At 43.9% G+C, this 15,561-nt stretch overlaps 1 protein-coding gene across 2 annotated transcripts in view; it reads right to left on the reverse strand.

Moving 5' to 3' along the window:
• The window catches only part of LOC130117335 (AP-1 complex subunit beta-1), a 111,707-nt gene that overhangs the window by 20,688 nt on the left and 75,458 nt on the right, over window positions 1-15,561 (reverse strand). For both annotated transcript variants that reach the window (XM_056285551.1, XM_056285550.1), the window contains exons 18-20: window positions 9,931-10,060; window positions 7,818-7,902; window positions 6,897-6,983 (exon numbers count right to left, since the gene is read on the reverse strand). In XM_056285551.1, the coding sequence (XP_056141526.1) occupies window positions 6,897-6,983; window positions 7,818-7,902; window positions 9,931-10,060 (302 nt within the window). The remainder of the gene's footprint in view (window positions 1-6,896; window positions 6,984-7,817; window positions 7,903-9,930; window positions 10,061-15,561) is intronic.

Genomic DNA, 15,561 nt, shown 5'->3' on the forward strand with positions numbered 1-15,561 from the left:
TGGGAACTGCACTGGTAATATTGGTGTTGGACCACTCCAAATCCCATTTGAAGTAAACAGTTAAAATCTTGCACAGTTGTTCCCCTAGATGCAGAGAATGCTTTTTGATCACACTGACTGAGGTTGCTTGTGGACAATTCTAAAACAATTCTACTTTGGATCATGTTTAAAATGTATAGTTAAGTAAATATTGTTAAAACACCCAACAGGATCCTAGCAGACATGGACAAACAGGCCATCCTGACACATAAACTTTCCCATTGTACCATTCCAAACAAATGGACTGCCCTGTTTTGCCAGGTCTCTTAGTTCTTTCCCTTGAACCACTTGAACAGGTCATTCGACAACATCCCTTCATTACTTCCATTAATAATAAAACAACTGATGGACGCGTCATCACCTTGTCCATCCATCCATTATCCAAGCCGCTTATCCTGCTCTCAGAGTTGCGGGGATGCTGGAGCCTATCCCAGCAGTCATTGGGCGGCAGGCAGGGAGTCACCCTGGACAGGCCGCCAGGCCATCACATAGGGCCGACACACACACACACACACACACACACACACACACACACACACACACACACACACACACACACACACACACACACACACACACACATTCACACCTAGGGACAATTTAGTATGGCCGATTCACCTGACCTACATGTCTTTGGACTGTGGAAGGAAACCGGAGCACCCAGAGGAAACCCATGCAGACACGAGGAGAACTTGCAAATGCCACCCAGAGGACAACCCAGGATGCCCCCCAAGGTTGGACTACCCTAGGGCTTGAACCCAGGACCTTCTTGCTGTGAGGTGACCATGCTAACCACTGCGCCACTGTGCAGTGGTTGCAAGTCACATTGTATTTGAGTAAAGTTATTGAGATTAACCAGCTAGCTGCAAGTTATTTGTACATGCTTGTCAAGAGAGATCACAACCACAGCTCTGGATTCTTCCTGCAGAAACGTTCTTTTTAAGAATAATGACGCACTAGGACACATAGGGTGGAAAACTAGTGTTACACTGGGCTCAAATAAGATATGGTGTCCCTCTAATTGTCAAAGAGAATTTTAACTCATGCTTGCTGAATATCCAAAAGATCCAGTTGGTTGTCACTAAATGTCAGCCTGCATGGTTGTGCATTTCTTATCAAAATGAATATGATGTCATGCAGTAACTGTCTTGTCTCAACTTTCTTTCCTCATACATCAACTTCAACATCTAGATCAAGCTTGTAGGTATTTTAAATGGAACACAAACTGACCCCATATAGCCCTTGACAGAAGTCATGGAGACATAGGCTTACCTAATTTTGAATTCTATTACAGGGCTTTTCAGTTAAGATCAATCAAACACTTGCTTGACCCTCTCTTCTGTACCATTGAGTAAGCTACATGATGGTATTACATTCCCAATCCAAATTCAAGACCTCATGTTTTCAAGAATTAACCATAGATTAAATTGACTACACTGGGTCAAAATTATTAACAACTATTTGAACTTATGACAGAATAATAATACGTTTCATTCTGTCACATGACCTTTTTGTCTTTACTTCATGGGCAAAATGGCATTACTGTTTTGGTTGACAACTACAATTTACATGGCCTACTTTCAAGACCTTAAGGACCCCCATTCTATCTCTGCTTCCTCTTTTCCTTTTTACCTACAACACTGCCTCCATTACAATGTTTTAAAACTGATTAAAAGAGCAATGTTTTACTCTTAATCAGCATCAAATATAATCTTCATACATACACAGAGAGACAACTGGACAATGATTTGGTATTGTGGCAAAGATTCATCAATGAAATAACTCTATGAAAAAGTTATCTATCCTTCAATGTATCTATTACAATTCAGCAGTGGCGTTTTTTCCCCTTTTCCTCTCCCTACTTGTATCCAGCCATTTACCCCAGCTCTTCCGAGCCATCCTGGTCACTGCTCCATCCCCTCTGCTGATCTGGGGAGGGCTGCAGACTACCACATGCCTCCTCAGATACACGTGGAGTCACCAGCCGCTTCTTTTCACCTGACAGTGAGGAGTTTCACCAGGGGGAAGTAGCATGTGGGAGGGTCATGCTATTCCCCCCAGTTCCCCCTCCCCCCTGAACAGGCGCCCCGACCAACCAGAGGAGGCGCTAGTGCAGCGACCAGGACACATACCCACATCCGGCTTCCCACCCACAGACACAGCCAATTGTGTCTATAGGGACACCCGACCAAAGCAGTGGCAGTTTTTGGCATAAGCACGTTTTAGCATAAGTGCGTTCCAGCATTATTTTCTTGTCTTCCCAGTGAATGTTTTGACCATTGCCTGTTTTTTGTGACTCTGCCTTTTGCCTGCCATTTTTGATACCTCTGCCTGAACTGATTGATTCCCGTGTACTGACCTTTTTGCCTGATTAAACTTATGGAAGCTTTTACTATCTGTGTCAGTCTGTTTTGTGGGTCCTTCGTCACTGCGAGCCTGATACCCTCCTTCTCTTTTCTCTCTGACCGTCTCTCTCTCTCTCTGTCCATCTCTCTCTCTCTCTCTCTCTCTCTCTCTCTCTCTCTCTCTCTCTCTCTCTCTCTCTAAACAAGTGTAAACTAAACAATCGTGTTGACAAACCTTGGTGAAGTCATCTGGGATTGGGAGATGATGTCAAACCTGCTGGGAGGGGTTTATACAAACCACCCATAACAAAACAGGTAGCTGACTTACAGTGGAGAATTGTACATGGGATAGTAGCAGTTAATGCTTTTCTTCCATTATTAGTCAAGGTGTGAGTGATAAATGTCTTTTTTATTTGGTCCTTAAAAAAAAACTGTTTTCCACTGTTACCTAGAGTGTGTGCGCCCGGTACCACTGTTCATGTTGTTGGAGAGTTTATTCAGTAACATAGGGGAGGTTTTCTCCAAGCACATGTCCATTCTGGGGTTTAAATATAAACAAACTGTAAAAGAAAAATGTCAACTAATGAATTTTATCTTGGGACAAGCAAAAATGGCTATTTATGTAAGCAGAAAGAGGAAGATCGATGACTCAGTAGACACTGATGTAAAATTACTATTTACTAGGATGGTGAAAGCCAGGATGATGACTGATTTTAAATATTACAGAGAAATAAAAGATATCAAGCAATTCAGTGTTATTTGGGCTCATGGGGATGTGTTGTGCTCGGTACAAGACAACCAACTTGTTTTTTTTCTGGGGAGTTGATGTGATTTCTTTCTTTCTTAAGTATTTATTTATTTGTTTGTGTTTTGATGAAAATGGTTGTATCTTTTTAAATAAAAATGTTGTAATTTTTTAAAATAAAAGTTATTTTTAAAAATTTAAATTTAGAAAGACAGACAGACAGACAGACAGACTGTCTGTCTGTCTTTCTAAATTCGCATAGAAAACCTCTTCTCCAACCTCCCCAATGTGCGTCTCACAATGGCAACTTGGCAGTTGGTTATCAAACGGCCTGAAAGTTCATTTTCAAAACTCTGCATCCGTATCTCAAAAACGATACATCGCACAGCTTAGATCTTTACATCATTAGTGTCACAATCGGTGAACATTTTGATGTATTGTGTGTTAGAATAGAGTAACAACTGAGGACATGAAAGTGATGTAAATGTGTCGAAAAGAACAAAAATCTAATCTTTTCGCTCTCAGTTAATATGGAAGTGAATATGGCAGCTGGTTAGTGCTCCTGTTGCTTTGAGGCTCATGGAGCCTAAAGTGTAAGTCCACTTCCTTCTGTACTTACATATTTGTGACCAGCACAAATGTTTCTACATTTTAGTATATAATTATGTATGTGGAGTGAAAATTGTGGGAGTGAGAGCAAGTTTAAAAGATTTTTAGACAATTTTACAGCTCCTCTCCACTCTATGCTGAGTTGTGGATGGGTTGGTAGTTATGTGTAAACAGTGCATAAAGGAGGGGGCTCTGCACACAACCATGTGGGACGCCGGTGGTCAGAATGAGGGTGGAGGATGTGTGCTGCTTGAATTTGCTGTTCATCCATGGTTTCTCATTTGGGTACACTCGGATCCTTTTGCTAACAGTGACATTGTCAGTGCAGTCGTTAATGTATGACAATACAGATGAAGTGTACCCCTCCAAGTCCGTCTGATGGGCAAATATTATTGTATAAACTATATATATTGTAAGATGGTAACATCTTACAATAACTCTGATCTTGAACATAGGAGACTGCAGTTGGTTGGTAAGGGATTTAAAACTTGTTTGGAGTTTGATTCGGATTTAGGCCATTATCTGGCTTTGTTAGGCTTAGCACTTGCTAGTTTCACTCTCTGAGCTTCAATAGGTGGCTCAGCTGAAGCGGGCTGCACCCTCTCTTGCTTCCTTTGTTCGGGTGAGCTCTTGCTAGTTTCACTTTTTGAGCTTCAACAGGTGGGGCAGCTGACGCGGGTCACGCCCTCTATTGCTTCCTTTGTTGTGAAAGATGGGGGCGGGATTTTCACTAAAAGCTTATAAGACAGATTGAACTAAACCCTGCAGAACAACCTCTGATCTTGAACACAGGGTATTGCAGTCGATTGGTAAGTGATTTGAAACTTGTTGAGATTTGATTCGGATTTAGGCCATCATCTGGCTTTGTTGGCCTGAGTACTTGCTAGTTTCACTCTTTGAGCTTCATACCCATGTAAACTGGGAATTGAAGCTCACTACCCATGTCAGCTTATACTACCCATGTAAGCTGACATGGGTAGTGCCCGCTATTGCTCCTTTTGTTGGGCTGAGCACTTGCTGGTTTGACTCTCTGAGCTTCAATAGGTGGGTCAGCTGAAGCAGGTTGCACGCTCTATTGTTTCATTTGTTGTGAAAATCAGACAGTGGGCGGGATTTTCACCAAAAGCTTATGAGAGACTGTACTAAACCCAGCAGAACAAGCTCCGATCTTCAACATGGGAAATTGCAGTTGGTTTGTAAGTGATTTAAAACTTGTTTTGAGTTTGATTTGAATTTAGGCCATTATCAGGCTTTGTTGGGCTGAGCACTTGATAATTTAACTCTATGAGCTTCAATAGGTGGGTTAGTTGATGCAGGCCGCACCCTCTATTGTTGCGGTGTGTTGGTAAGTAATTTGAAACTTGTTATGAGTTTTGATTCGGATTTAGGACTTTATCTGGCTTTGTTGGGCTGAGCACTTGCAAGTTTCACAGGTTAGGGTGATGAAGGATGGAGATGGAAATATGCTGACAAGTGAGACGAGTGTGTTGAAAAGGTGGAAGGAGTACTTTGAGGGGCTGATGAATGAAGAAAATGAGAGAGAGAGAGAAGGTTGGATGATGTGGGGATAGTGAATCAGGAAGTGCAGTGGATTAGTAAGGAGGAAGTGAGGGCAGCTATGAAGAAGATGAAGAGTGGAAAGGTGGTTGGCCCAGATGACATACTTATGACATACCTGTGATGTTTAGGAGAGATGGCAGTGTAGTTTTTAAGTAGATTGTTTAGCACACAGGAAAGTGAGAGGATGACTAAGGAGTAGAGAAGAAGTGTACTAGTACTGATTTTAAAGAATAAGGGTGATGTGCAGAGTTGTAGTAACTACAGAGGTATAAAGTGGATCAGCCACAGCAGGAAGTTATGGGAAAGATTAATGGAAGCTAGGCTATGAAGATATTGGAGGTATGCTCTGGAGAGAAGAGGAACGAAAGTCAGTAGGAGCAAGATGGAATACATATGCGTGAATGAGAGGGGGGACAGTGGAATGGTGAGGATGCAAGGAGTAGAGGTGATGGAGGCGTATGAGTTTAAATACTTAGGGTCAACTGTCCAAAGTAACCACATACCAAAGAGAGGTGAAGAAGAGAGTGCAGGCAGGGTGGAGTGGGTTGAGAAGGGTGTCAAGAGTGATTTGCGACAAAGGGGTACCAGCAAGAGTTAAAGGGAATATTTAAAGGGACGGTAGTGAGGCCAGCTATGTTATATGGTTTGGAGACAGTGGTACTGACGAAAAGACAGGAGGCGGAGCTGGATGTGGCAGAGTTGAAGATGCTAAGATTTTCATTGGGAGTGACAAGGAAAGACAGGATTAGGAATGATTATATTAGAGGGACAGCTCAGGTTGGATGGTTTGGAGACAAAGCAAGAGAGGCACAATTGAGTTGGCTTGGACATGTGTGGAGGAGGGATGCTGGGTATATTGGGAGAAGGATGCTGAATATGGAGCTGCCAGGGAAGAGGAAAAGAGGAAGACCAAAGAGGAGGTTTATGGATGTGGTGAGAGAGAACATGCAGGTGGCTGGCGTAACAGAGGAAGATGCAGAGGGCAGGAAGAGATGGAAATGGATGATCCACTGTGGCGACCCCCTCTAATGTGAAGCCGAAGGAAGGAGAAAAAGAAGTTTTAGTCTGAGGCCAAGAAAGTGCTATTAGAAGGAAGCTCAAAGATGACTGACTATAAGACTTAAATTCGACCTACTTACATCGAAGAAATGAACATAAATAATCATGATTTCTAGTCTGTGCAAATTCAATGAAATAACATGACATTAATAAATTAAAAGAAAAAGTTATTTTTCAGCTTGTTGTGCTAAACTTGTGGTTATATATTTGCCTCTTTAATGTACTATGCTTACTGAAAACTTTGATCATTATTCTATAGAAAACTATTACTTGAAGGACTGCATAGGAACATGACTGAAGCCAGCAACCTCCCCTTTTACTTGTCAAACGCAATTTGAGACATGATCATCTCAAAAAACTGTGAGCACGCCTAATATCATTGATCTTGAAGAGTAAACAATTATGACAAACAAAGTTACTGGTAAGTGCTTCGTTCATTTTATACTTAAAAATATATGAGAAATGTATTACTCTAAACATGTAACATAGCAGTCTTATATATAGAGAGAACAATTTCTATACAACATGACATGACATACCTGCATTGAGGTGGCAGTCCTTTATCTGGTACTGCAGCTCATTCTCATTAGGGATGTCTTTCCAGGTAGCAAGGAACACCTGCCGCTCTGTGGCCGACAATTAAATATGCAGTATTAAAACCAAACAATTTTTTTCCCACTGAGATCCCCCCCCTTCTTCTCTCCAATTGTAGCCGGCCAATTACCCCACTCTTCTGAGCTGTCCTGGTCGCTGCTCCACCCCCTCTGCCGATTCCGGGAGGGCTGCAGACTACCACATGCCTCCTCAGATACACGTGGAGTTGCCAGCCATTTCTTTTCACCTGACGGTGAGGAGTTTCGCCAGGGGAATGTAGCACGTGGGAGGATCACGCTATTCCCCCTGGTTCCCCCTCCCCCCTGAACAGGCGCTCTGACTGACCAGAGGAGGCACTAGTGCAGCGACCAGGACAAACACCCACATCCAGCTTCCCACCTGCAGACATGGCCAATTGTGTCTTGTAGGGATGCCCGACCAAGCCGGAGGTAACACAGGGATTCGAACCAGTGACTACTGCGTTGGTAGGCAACGGAATAGGCCGCCATGTCACATGGATGCCCCAAACCATACAATTCTTACTCAAGATGAAATACGATTCTGGATTTAGAAAAAAAGGAACTTCAGATGTCTTCTGGTGATTGACAAGGCTGGGTAATAAAACTTGTACAAAAAACTTAGCAAACTACCTAAGTACAAATCAAATACAGAAAGCACAATACTCAACACTATATTTGCTCACCAACAACCACCACTATAAAGGCAGACACCAACAGCAGGGCAGTCGTATTGGGATAACGATAAATTACCCTAGTCGGCGAGGCATATGAGATTTGTCAGTGATGTTAAGAGCACTGTGGGACAATATGTAATGATTTTCTCAGAGTTGACAAATTGTACCATACCCATTTTTCCTTCCTCAACAAAGAATATGTTGAGAGGGATCAGCCCGCTAAAGTAGAAGACATCTATGTTGTTCTTCACAGCCACCTGTGTGTGTAAAAATACAAAATACAAAACAATATATGGATTTGATATTGTCACAAGGCTGTTGCCTCAATGTTCCCTGCCTTACGGCTACAGGCAAATGATGCATTGTGGTTTTAAGTACTATCATTTTACGCAGTACCTCCTGTGTAGTTTCCGATAATATGAAGTAATCATTTCACACCCTCTTCTACATTTGGTGCAGAGGCCAAATCATTATTTCATACCTTCAGCACTAGTTTCCTAACAGGTAAAACTGAACCTACACCACACTGTGGTTGTGGATTCAGAAGCAGAGTCTTTCCTTTCACTAAAACCCTAGCAGTGGCTTGTGGAAACGTGTATGCAGGCATACTGAACAAGAGTCTGAGATGCTACCAATTTTCAAGAATCATTTTCATTTATGAAATAGCAGATACTGGCTGATTAAAAACCTGTGTAAAAGGTTAAGGATACCTGGTAACACTTTATAATGACTACACAAATGAAGCATTAGTTAATTATTAGTAACTACTCAATTCATCATTTGTAAAGCATCTGTAAAGCAAGACATGCACCAGTGGTTAGTGAGTGTGTTAATAGATGTTTATAAATACTTATTAATACTGCAATTCATGATTAATTCAGGTAGTTCTTAGTTGTTAGTTAAGCATTTTGTATGAACTCATCTAAAGTGAGGACTATCTATGCCTTACAAAGCATTTACACGAGACTGAAAGGCCAGCAGTACCTTGAGAGTCACAAAAGTCTAAAGGATCATAAGATCCTTTAGAAAGTGTAAATACATGATTAACAAACTATTTAGATGTAGCTTTGTGCATGAATTGCAGTATTAACAAGTATTTATAAAACATCTATTAACACACTAACCATTGGTGTATGTCTTACTTTACAACTGCTTTACAAACACTACACATGATGAATTCAGTAGTTACTGATACTTAACTAATGCTTCATTTGTGTAGTGTTAAAGTGTTACCAGATACCCTCTAGTCCTGATACAGTAGCCTTTGCGAGTCTGGTCAGTTGTTGCTTCTACCAAAAGGTCCTTGCGCTACTCTATAGAGATTTTACCCTACAAAAGTTGGAGGGATCTGGAATGTTTCACTGCGATGTTATGCACTATTACTTCTATGCACAAATAAACAAACATCATTAAGCACAAAAACAGCCAACATTTCTATTGTAATTCTCACTGTAACGAAATCAAAGAATAAAGAAGGGATATACTTGTTTTTAACAAAGCCTGAAAGTTTATTTTTGCAAAGGAGATGTAACTTGCATGCCACCATGGACAAGTGAAGACATATGGAGACCTGGTTGGCTAAGTAAGATAAAATTTGACAGTTTCCCAGAATGGGCCTTTACGATTTTTGTAAGGTAAAAGCTTTATAAAGCAGCACAAGATCCCCCCCCCCTTTTCTCCCCAATTGTACCCGGCCAATTAATTACCCCGCTCTTCCGAGCCGTCCCGGTTGCTGCTCCACCCCCTCTGCCGATCCCGGAAGGGCTGCAGACTACCACATGCCTCCTCCGATACATGAGGAGTCACCAGCTGCTTCTTTTCACCTGAGATTGAGGCGTTTCACCAGGGGGACGTAGCATGTGGGAGGATCACGCTATTCCCCTAGTTCCCCCTCTCCCCAAAACAGGCGCCCCGGTTGACCAGAGAAGGCGCAAGAGCAGCGACCAGGACACATACCCACATCCAGCTTCCCACCTGCAGACATGGCCAATTGTGTCTGTAGGGACACCTAACCAAGCCGGCGGTAACACGGAGATTCGACCTGGCGATCCCTGTGTTGGTAGGCAACAGAATAGACGGCTACGCTACCCAGATGCCCCAGGGCAAGACCTTTTGATAGAGGCAAGAGCCAACAGAATCAGACTCCCAAAGGGTCCTGTATTAGAGCTAAATCTAGTCCTGTCCTTGAATGACATACGATGTGGTGTGCAGATTGTTAACCTGACTTGCACTGCGTTTCAAGTGTGACATATATAATTGCCCCTGGTGACCTTGTGCTTCTTTACCTGCAAGTTATTGAGTGGGTCCATTTTCATGACTGGCCCAATGGTGTTGAGAGGGAGGGAGACGTCAATGCTCTGGCTTGGCATCAGTGCAGTGTGAATGGGCAGAGGGCTGGTGGGGATTACACCAAAACTAGATGCACAAAAGTTGAAAAATCAGTCACTGATGGTTTTAAGTAAGTACAGCTGTCCTGAATGAAAAAAGAAAACCACGATACTTAAATATGGGTGGAAGAATTTTCTCTGGCCAAAAAATAGAAAAGCCACCTCCATGTATGATAGACTTGTTACCTAATTTGTAGAATGGTACATGTTAACAAGGGTTAAGTATTGAGAACCAGTTCTGCTTTTCAACGCTACTTGTCAAATTCTGAAATCATATTTTCAGTTGCTTTCACAAGACAAATGAAATACATTGAGCACTGAAAGAAGTTTAAAAAAAAAGTTTTACTCAACTTCCAGGACCTAATGTTCTAATCAATGGTTTTGTCTACTGTTCCAACTTAACGTTTCAGACCCCTTCACAACTTGATTCCTCAAAAGTGATGAGCAGGGGCAGAGCAACTAATCCATACTAACGTGTAAATAAGTGTAATAAAATGATGAACAATAAAAGGATGTTTGTAAAGTTAATATGCTAATAGTTCTCCTAGAGTGCCACCTTGTTGTGGTGGAGAAGCTTGCGTATACCAATGATCGCAAGAGCTATGCCGTCCAGAGATTGGCTCCTGGTAGGGTCACTCAAGGTGGATAAGTCAAGGGGGAGGTTCCAGAAGAAGTGCAATCCAAAAAAGACCTCAACGGCAGAACTGGTGGAAGATGTCTTCAGGTCACAATGCCAGTGGAGGCGGATGAAGGCTGCAACAGAGGGTGGTCCCCAATCATCTTGGTTCTCCATGCCATTGAACTCTGGCCACCCCCTGCTAAGGACCATGTGGTGGCTGCAAGCGCATCAGCCTCTCCATGTAAACACCTTTCACGTGCAGGCATCCTCCCACAAGGATCAACCCATAAACATCCTGGGTCAAAGCCCTGTGGCATTCAGGAAGAGGTGACGGGGGCAGGACAGTGAAGTCTGGCAGCCCCTAGCTACAACCTGGCACACAGGAGACGGGTGTATGATCAGTTGCTAAAACCATGGGACTAAGGCAGAGGGGCTTTTCTGCTGCTGAACCCATGACTAAGAGAAGTCCAGGATGTGGATGCCATCAGGAAGATGAAAATTGACAAGGCTGCTTGTTAAGGTTAGTTAATTTATTCAACTACACTAGTGTAAACCGTTTCTTTAAATATGTAGACTAGTTTTTAGTTAGTATTTTTGGTGTCCTATTGCATATAAATGCCTGATTAAACAGTTCTTGTATATAAATATTTTATCACTGTGGTGTCTAACTTCTGTAAAGAATTAAGTCAGTTTGTCATTTGCTTCATCACTCTGTCTGTAACCCCTTCTCTCCCATGTAACATTATTTCAGATATATACAGATAGGTATTCAAATAAAAATGCCTTCTTCAAGTTCTAGCTACTTTCCTTGCAGAAGAGTTTGCAATGTTGGTTATACTGTGTGTGATTCTCCCGTGCGTTACGTCCTCCTGGCAAAACTTCTCACTGTCATGTGAAAAGAAGTGGCTGGCGACTCCACATGTATCGGAGGAGGCATGTGGTAGTCTGCCCAGATCGGCAGAGGGGGTGGAGCAGTGACTGGGATGGCTTCGAAGAGTGGGTTAACTAGCCAAATACAATTGGGAGAAAAGGACCCCCCCCCCCAAAAAAAAAGAACTGGCTGCTCTGTAAGCAGTTTGTTCCAGGGCAGAAAAGTGTGGCGCATAAACCATTTGTCAACCCAACAAAGATATTTCTGCCTCCTCTTCATGTAAAACTCGGATTGATGAACATTTTTGTGAAAGCAATGAACAAAGAAGGTGATGGATTTTACTATTTGAGACAGATGTTTCAAAGAATAACCGATGCCAAGATTAAGGAAGGCATTTTTGTTGGTCCACATATCAGACAGGTCATCAATAACAGGGAGTTAGAAGATATACTAGTGGGGCCAGAGAAAATAGCATGGAAGGCATTTAAGGATGTTGTTGAGAATGTTCTTGGCACCTACGGAGCACCAAACTACACTGAGCTCCTTGACAACATGCTTAAAGCATACAAAACCATGAAGTGCAAAATGTAATTGAAAATTCATTTTCTGCAACACACTTGGACTTCTTCCCTACTGATCTTGGTGCAGTCAGTGACGAACATGGTGAAAGGTTTCACCAGGACATTGCGACCATGGAAAAGAGGTATCAGGGCAACTGCATTCCATCAATGCTGGCTGACTATTGTTGGACACTGACACGAGAGGCACCAGACGCTGAGTACAAATGAAAATCAGCTGCAAAAAATGTTAAGCTCAGTTGAACTATGTGATTAAACATGTTAAATTCAATAAAAGTTATTTTAATGTTTCTCCAAATTCCTACGTAACACAGCACATGTTCAGCTTGACATTGTCTATCATAATCTCTCTTTTTTTTCAGGAAGCAAAACGTTTGAAAAACTTTGTTCTTCAGTGTAACAGCTGTCATATGTTGTTGTTATGACTCAACAAGGGTTATTGGGTGTCTTGGTGTTAAAGCTGACCATGCAGACAGCTGTGCTTCAAGCAGCCATCCAAGGTTGATGGGTGGGTGCTCCCTTGTATGGATGCTGTGTTTGATTTCATCCCAAAGGTGCTCATGTTCAGGGGATTATGGTGGCTAAGTCATTAATGTCATTTATTCATTCATTCATTCATCTTCAGCTACTTCTCCGGGGTCAGGTCACAGTGGCAGCAAGTTAAGTAGGGCACTCCACACATCCCTCTCCCCAGCAACACCCTCCAGCTCCTCCTGGGGGATCAGGCATTCCCTGGCCAGATTGGACATGTAGTCCCTCCAGCGAGTTCTGGGTCTACCCCGGGGTCTCCTCCCAATTGGTCGTGCCCGGTAAACCCCCAAAGGAAGGCGCCCAGGGAGCATCCTAATCAAATGCCTGAACCACCTCAACTGGCTCCTTTCAATGCAAAGGAACAGCGGCTCTACTCTGAGCTCCCTCCGGATGTCCGAGTTCCTCACCCTATCTCTAAGGCTGAGCCCAGACACCCTACGGACGACAATCACTTCAGCCACTTGTATCTGCAATCTCACCCTTTCGGTCACTACCCAAAGTTCATCAGCATAGGTGAGGGCTGGAATGAAGATTGACTGGTAAATTGAGAGCTTTGCCTTCTAGCTCAGCTCCCTCTTCACCACAATGGTCCAGTACAACGTCCACATTACTGCTGATGCTACACCAATCTGCCTGTCAGTCTCCCGCTTCATCCTACCCTCACTCGTGAACAAGACCCTGAGAAACTTGAACTCCTTCACTTGAGGCAACAACTCATCCACAACTCTGTGAGAACAAACTCTCTCTCCTCTGTCCTGATACTCCTGGACCTGTCAGCTGTGTTCGACACAGTGAACCACTAGATCCTCCTCTCTACCCTCGAGAGGCTGGGTGTCACAGGCTCTGCACTCTCAATGTTTGCATCCTATCTGACGGGTCGCTCCTACCAGGTGACATGGAGGGGATCTGTGTCGGAGCCTCACAGACTGACAACAGGCATTCCACAGGGATCGGTTCTGGGTCCTCTCCTTTTCTCCCTGTACACGACATCCCTGGGTTCTGTTATTCGCTCACATGACCTCTCTTACCATTATTATGCCAATGGCACCCAGCTCATCTTGTCCTTTCCTCCCTCTGACACACAAGTAGAGACACGCTTTGGTGAGTGCTTGACTGACATCTCAGAATGGATGGCAAGACACCACCTGAAGCTCAATCTGGACAAGACAGAGCTGATGTTCCTCCCGGGGAAAGGCTGCCCGCTCCGAGACCTGGCCATCACCATTGACAACACCGGGTGATGCCAACTCGGACTGCGAGGAATCTGGGTGTGATAATGGACGACCAACTGTTGTTTGCTGCAAACGCTGCATCGGTTGCTCGCTCCTGTAGATTTCTCTATAACATCACGAGGATTTGCCCATTCCTCACCGACGAGACAGCACAGGTGTTCATCCAGGCTCTGGTCATCCCCCGGCTGGACTACGGCAATTCCCTCCTTGCTGGCGCCCCGGCGTCGGCCATCAGACCTCTGGAGCTTGTTCAGAAAGCTGCAGCTCGTCTGGTGTTCAACTGCCCTAAGTTCTCCCACACAACTCCCCTTCTCATGTCCCTACACTGGCTCCCAGTAGCTGCTTGCATCCAGTTTAAGACTCTGGTGCTAGCTTACAGGGCAGTGAAAGGAACAGCTCCTTCCTATCTCCAGGCCAAGGTCAAGCCCTACACCCCCGCCCAACCACTTCGCTCTGCTGCCTCAGGAAGCCTAGTTGCCCCGTCGCTCAGAGGCCCCTGCTGCCAATTGACCCAGTCACGGCTCTTTTCTGTCTTGGCCCCACAGTGGTGGAATGAACTCCCCACTGATGTCAAGACAGCGGAGTCGCTGCCCATCTTTTGGCGCAGGTTGAAAACTCACCTCTTCAATAACTACTACCCTGTTACTTGTTCTTAGCACTTATTGTATTCACTCATTTAAAAAAAAAAAAATTCTTTCTTGCGCTTTTACTTTAGCACTGGTTTTGCTCTTAGATGCTTGTTTAGATGCATTTATAACCTTTGATGACTAGTAGTTCTCCTGATTTCCTACGTTAAATGCACTTATTGTACACTCACTGGCCACTTTATTAGGTACACCTTGCTAGTACCGGGTTGGACCCCCTTTTGCCTTCAGAACTGCCTTAATCCTTCATGGCATAGATTCAACAAGGTACTGGAAACATTCCTCAGAGAGTTTGGTCCATATTGACATGATAGCATCACGCAGTTGCTGCAGATTTGTCGGCTGCACATCCATGATGCGAATCTCCTGGTCCACCACATCCCAAAGGTGCTCTATTGGATTGAGATCTGGTGACTGTGGAGGCCATTTGAGTACAGTGAACTCATTGTCATGTTCGTGAAACCAGTCTGACATGATTCGAGCTTTATGACATGGCGCGTTATCCTGCTGGAAGTAGCCATCAGAAGATGGGAACACTGTGGTCATAAAGGGATGGACATGGTCAGCAACAATACTCAGGTAGGCTGTGGCGTTGACACGATGCTCCATTGGTACTAAGGGGCCCAAAGTGTGCCAAGAAAATATCCCCCACACCATTACACCACCACCACCAGCCTGAACCATTGATACAAGGCAGGATGGATCCATGCTTTCATGATGTTGACGCCAAATTCTGACCCTACCATCTGAACGTCGCAGCAGAAATCGAGACTCATCAGACCAGGCAACGTTTTTCCAATCTTCTATTGTCCAATTTTGGTGAGCCTGTGCGAATTGTAGCCTCAGTTTCCTGTTCTTAGCTGACAGGAGTGGCACCCGGTGTGGTCTTCTGCTGCTGTAGCCCATCTGCCTCAAGGTTCGACGTGTTGTGCGTTCAGAGATGCTCTTCTGCATACCTCGGTTGTAATGAGTGGTTATTTGAGTTACTGTTGCCTTTCTTTCAGCTCGAACCAGTCTGGCCATTCTCCTCTGACCTCTGGCATCAACAAGGCAT

This window comes from Lampris incognitus, chromosome 8 (genome assembly GCF_029633865.1).
Source record: "Lampris incognitus isolate fLamInc1 chromosome 8, fLamInc1.hap2, whole genome shotgun sequence".
NCBI classification, from domain to species: Eukaryota; Metazoa; Chordata; class Actinopteri; order Lampriformes; family Lampridae; genus Lampris; species Lampris incognitus.